Source organism: Scylla paramamosain, chromosome 17 (assembly GCF_035594125.1).
Source record: "Scylla paramamosain isolate STU-SP2022 chromosome 17, ASM3559412v1, whole genome shotgun sequence".
NCBI lineage: Eukaryota > Metazoa > Arthropoda > Malacostraca > Decapoda > Portunidae > Scylla > Scylla paramamosain.
The window spans coordinates 477,501-483,177 of NC_087167.1; the positions used below are offsets into that span (position 1 = coordinate 477,501).

General features: G+C 39.3%; 1 protein-coding gene across 1 annotated transcript; it reads right to left on the minus strand.

Moving 5' to 3' along the window:
- Positions 1 to 1,960: 1,960 nt before the first annotated feature.
- On the minus strand, positions 1,961 to 5,373 carry LOC135108280 (phenazine biosynthesis-like domain-containing protein). The gene is made up of 7 exons (XM_064019065.1): positions 5,274 to 5,373; positions 4,925 to 5,040; positions 4,402 to 4,606; positions 3,839 to 4,076; positions 3,519 to 3,688; positions 3,058 to 3,120; positions 1,961 to 2,787 (listed from the first exon to the last, which is right to left on the minus strand). The coding sequence occupies exons 2-7, from the start codon at positions 5,009 to 5,011 to the stop codon at positions 2,675 to 2,677; spliced, it is 876 nt and encodes a 291-aa protein (XP_063875135.1). The 5' UTR covers positions 5,012 to 5,040; positions 5,274 to 5,373; the 3' UTR covers positions 1,961 to 2,674.
- Positions 5,374 to 5,677: the final 304 nt, after the last annotated feature.

Here is a 5,677-nt window from a genome sequence, read left to right on the forward strand (position 1 = left end):
ATTCCTGTCAACCATGCATGCCCACTACATTCTCACTTGCAGGGGCATGCTTGCTTTGAAATAACAAATATGGATCATGTAAAATAAATCATGTAATTCAGCATATTCTTAAAATACTTTATGAACAATGGAGTATTTCCAAGTATGCAGTGAAAAAATAATAAATAAATAAAAAATTAAAAATATTTGTTTGCTTCCTTCTTAATCCCTTGTCAGTTGAAACCTTTAACTTTTTACTTATCTTCTAGTTTTATAGGTAAAAAGCAATTTGCTACAGGTTTCATCATATAAAACAACCAAAAGGCTACAAATATATCAATAACAGACTACTTTGTGAGATGTATTAACAAATAATCACTGATAATAATCTTTTAATTCACTGAAGTTGTACCATCAGTTTTCCTGTGCTGAGTGGCAGCATAACAAGTCTTCCTTGTATTTTTTAAACCTACAACCAAAGATTTGTCCAAGAGAGATAGACTACATCATAAAGACTAAAATACAAGTGAGTGAGTGCACACCACTGAAAAGCACAATATGTTGGTAAGGCAAATAAAGCCACACATTTTCAAAAATCATCTTGTGACCTGACAATCATCATGGTCTTAATGTCTAAGGTGCTATACTATTTAGTTCTCCTGTAAATGGATTCATATCTGCCTTTATATCAATGTCTAAGTGGTTTTATGAAATACTATAGAGAGCATTACACTGATGACAAGCAGTAAATGATTTAGTAATATAAATGATATTGCATAATCTGTCAATGAATTTCTGAGCAAGGTCTGTCACATTTTCTGAAAAAGCTCAAACTTAAAAAAAAGAAGAAAATGTCTGACACTAAAATTATTAATCCATCTAAATGAAGGGAGGAAGCTGTGCAGTGACCAGGGCTACACTTAAAAAACCACCTTGGAACCTGACAACTTTTATGCTTCTAAGGATCAGGGATTTGATTTTCAGCAATGGTCTCTCATAATGAATTTATCCTGCCTTCTGCCTTCAGATCAATTCTTCATTATTTCTACAAAGTGCCCAACAAGGACAAAAAACAGCATTACAATCTCAGACTATATCTTACCCTTTTCTTTATGCATATTTCAATGTTTTTTTTATTTTTTTTATGCTGTTTGAGAGAGCAATATAAACAAAGAGGTCCAAATACACAAAAGACAAATTATTAAATATCAAAATAAAAATTATTAAAAAAAAATCCATTTTAAAAAGAGAAAAAAAAAACAGAATTAAAATGTTCTTGTCCAAGTTTGAGCAACGTTAATAAAACTAATTTATACCACATTTTCACCTTAGGGCTGTTTGGTTAGCTTTAGATTCATTCAGTTCATTAATTTCACTGCTGGTTCTTTCACTATGTAAATTACGACTTGAAAACAACATATTTTAACCCAGAAACAAATGTACACTATTTTGAAATTGGTAGGCTAAGATTATTACTATAATCCCTCCCTAATCAAATACACAGCTACTCCGTCAATCATTACTGCAATCAATCAATCAATCACTTACATCGCTCCTCACCTTCCCATGGTGGCGGTTCACGACTCCCTCCATGGTTCACTGAAGCTGTTCCTCCCCTAGATTTTTACCTTATCATCACACTGCAGTTCCCTTCGGGCAAAAGTCAAGTTGGGGGATCCTGAACGACTCGCTGCTGATCTAGATACACGAAAATCTTAGTCACAGTCTCCGCATTCACCGCGATAACACAGGCACACGAGACCACGGCGAGTGTTTACAAACTTAACCATGCGCATTCAAATTTACCATGCGCATTCAAGTTACCGTGGCTGTAATAATAATAATAATAATAATAATAATAATAAATAATAATAATAAAAATAATGATGTTCAGTGTTTGGTTAGTGCATGATAATATTATTTAGTCTCCCATTAATTATCTTAAATATAACTAAATGTTACATTGTGTGGATAAGTATCGTTTATCTATTTATTTATTTATTTTTTGCCATATACACGAGAAATTCAATTTCTACATTTACATTTCACCACTATTTTCTACAACCTTTACATTATTTAAACTATTTTCGACTATTTAATGAATCTATTATTAAGGAACATGTTCAATATTGAAGCAGTGCATTATTGATTAGTCCAATTATTTACTGAGATTTACTTCTTAAAACAACGTCGAATATAGTTTTTATAAATGTCTTTAACATTTTTTGTAAAGTGACGAAAGTAGTGTGACTGTCTAATTGCAGTAATGTCAAATACCGTTAAGAAAATGATGGGTAATTGATTGATTGATATGTTTAATGTTCTATATAAAAGTTATATGTATATATTAGCAATATATATCATTATTTCTGGGCGTTTGTCAGTAATGAAGGGCAAAAGAAGGCAGACAGCCGATGTTTCCTCCCACAATGCACGCCAATAAATCATTTTCATGACATGTTCACTACCAAGTTTAGCATTTTCTCTCAACCGTTACCTTATCTGCTATGAATCAGTCAAAATGAAAGGGCATTGTTCGCAGATTAGACAAAGGGATTAAGCAAGCAATACACAATGGAACTGAGCTGAGATTATTTTCTGACTGCGACTTTATCTACTCATATGAATCCAACGCATGGATGAGTTTTCCTTGCTTAAATTGCTGTCAGTGGTGCATAATTGATGGTGGTGATGCTCAGAAATTGATGTGCCCTTGCAGGACGGTGGTGGCAGGGCCGGCCAGGTCCACGCGATCGGCGCCGCGCATCCTCACCCGCACGTCCCCACCACGCTGCCCACACTGCCTCACTGCCGAGTGCGCACATTAAATTACAATTACACACACACACACGACCACGGAGGAATGGGTGACAACAAAGTGATAAGGAATTTATTATCAAATTTTTTTTCCTGGATTAAATTAGTGATATCACACATAAATACAAGTTTTGCATTGTCCATTTCGGCAAAATATCCACAACTGAGTAAATGAGTCTCACGAGCAAGAAATTATACACTTTAAAAAATTGACTATCTGAGTCGTTGACTAATGTGGCAAGGTGAAGGTGATCAACTTACTAGTGAGGCTGTTGGTGTTTAAGTGCTTCGCCCAGTACGGCCCCAGCACCGTGTGGGCTGACCCTACCAGGGAAAAGCATAAAACATGAGAGCATAAGAAAGCAGCAAGAAGCCAGCAGACCTACATGTGACAGTCCCTGTGTAAAACATATATAATTATCCATATCTATAGATTTATCTCATTTTTCTAAACTTCCTACTAATAGGGCACTAACTCCCTAATTGCTGATTATATTCCAGTCACGTAGCACGATTTGAGTATCACTATGAGAACTAAACATGGATATCTGGTCACTGTTTCTCTCTACAATGCAACACTTCATCACTACAATGTTTAGTGCTAGAGTTCACTGAACTGTAACACGATTAATGATTGATGTACTGGTTGTCAGGCTGTTTTGTCTCTATACTCTACACACTTCTTCAGTTATTCATTACTGACGGCACATTTTCGGCCTCACCTGTCACTGGGTCCTCGTCCACGCCGTACAAAGGCGCAAAAAATCGGGAGAAGGCGTGATACAAGAGGTCTTTCTTCCCCGGCACGGTCACTATCACTGCCATCACCTGAGATCCATCGTGGGCTCGCTTCATTCCGGAAAAATCTGGCAAGAGTTCTTCCAGGTCTTTACTGAAACACGGATTCAATGAAGATATTTTACTGGGCGTTTCTAAACAAGCAAAACCTTATTCAGTCCCCGTGTATAACTAAATCTCATAAGCCATTACCAGACCACTGTTAACTTTCAAAAACTGCGTACAACCGCTGAGATCTGCTTACCTGGAATAACAATCGTCGAGGCGAACCAGAAGGTACTTGAGGGTTCGACACAGTAACACTTCCTGCACTGTCATTCCACTACAAGTGGCTATCACCAGCGGCTTAAGACGCTGAGCTTCCTCGTCTGTTAAACTTGTAGCCTCGTTGTTGGGAAAGTCCATGACGATTTGATCACCGTCCTTACGCACAGTCAAGGTGCCGCTCAGTGTTTCAAATTCTACCTGACCGCCAGAGTGACCTGGGCGAGAGGTAGTTTAGTCTCTCTCTCTCTCTCTCTCTCTCTCTCTCTCTCTCTCTCTCTCTCTCTCTCTCTCTCTCTCTCATGAAAGGACCCAAAAAGAGACAAGATAAAAGCACCAAGTGCCTCGTGGTAATGCACTGACAAACAGCAAATTCCACTCTATTAAAAAAGTTGCCTGTGTGATCCTTAGATTTTAGATCAAATTCATTTATTGGATTCCCTAGATATGCTGCTGATTCCCCTCCCCATCCCTGAGCGGTGTGGCGAGGAACTCACACCGGAAGTGTTATGAACAATGATAGTGTTTGGTTCTGAAACTGACCAAGGTTATTGAAGATGACGTGGGCTGTGGCAAGGGTGGCGTGTCCACACAGAGGGATTTCCTTAATGGGTGTGAACCACCTGAGGGAGTAGCGGCTACAGCTGGCCCAAGGATTGTCTCCTCCAGCATCCAGAGGCCGCACGTATGCTGTCTCTGACAGGTTCATCTCCGTGGCCACCTTCTGCATGATGGAGGTGTCCAGTTCCTGCAGAGGAGGGAGGATGAAGTCACCTTTCTCTTACTTATTTCATGATACTGTCTCTACAAGACGGACGTCAGCACTACGAAAAGAAAACATATTATTAGCGATAAACTTAAAATCATATAACAGCTGCATGTTGTCGAATCGGCAACGAAACGCTCCGCCTTGAGTGAAACACTGTCTATATTAAGTTCCCTCCCACGCAAAAAGGAAAGAAAGAAAGGAAAGAGAGAGAGAGAGAAAAAAAATTAATAACACTACGCAGAGTGCCTAAAGCGAAATATGATGCTGCCATGACATGACCTAGTGATGCTTAATGACCTGCGTGAGGGGGACGACGGCTGCAGGATTGCCGCTGAAGGGCTGAGAGGAGAAGGCGTCCACAGTGAAGATGGGAAGTCGCGGCATCGTGGTTCACACACCACCCACAAAACACCCTGGAATAGCAACCCCACTTTGTCATCTTACACGCTTGTTGCAGCCATACACCTTGTTTTAGAGCAGCCAGAAGCAAGATTTTATCACTCACAAAAAAAGTGCGTGTGTGTGTGTGTGTGTGTGTGTGTGTGTGTGTGTGTCAGCAATAAATTAAACATTCACTGTTTCACTCTCTATCATGTTGAAATATCATCACCACTATGCCAGCAAAACGAAAGGCCTGGGATCTTACGAGCACAACAAACTAGGAACAGTAGTGACACATCTGTTGCCACAGACTAACTCCCTCCTCCCTCCTTTCCTCCCCTATAACTAAGTATATCAGCTTCAAGGCCTCTGTCAGGAGTTGGCAACAATGCTACAGTTTTCGTTCGTGTACCCTTACAAAGCACGCTGTCTTTCAAGCATTACCTCATTATCATTGTTACTCGCCATCCATTATTCTCTTGGGTTTCTTTCGCGTTCTACTAAGTTTTCTCTAAGAGGTTTTCATAAATATTCCTCTAAAATATTCACTGACAACATCAGTCAGCAACTATACCGCCTCCCAGCAACTCGATCTCAAGGTCACTGTGTTTTACTGCAATGATTAAGAGCTACACACACACACACACACACACACACACACACACACAC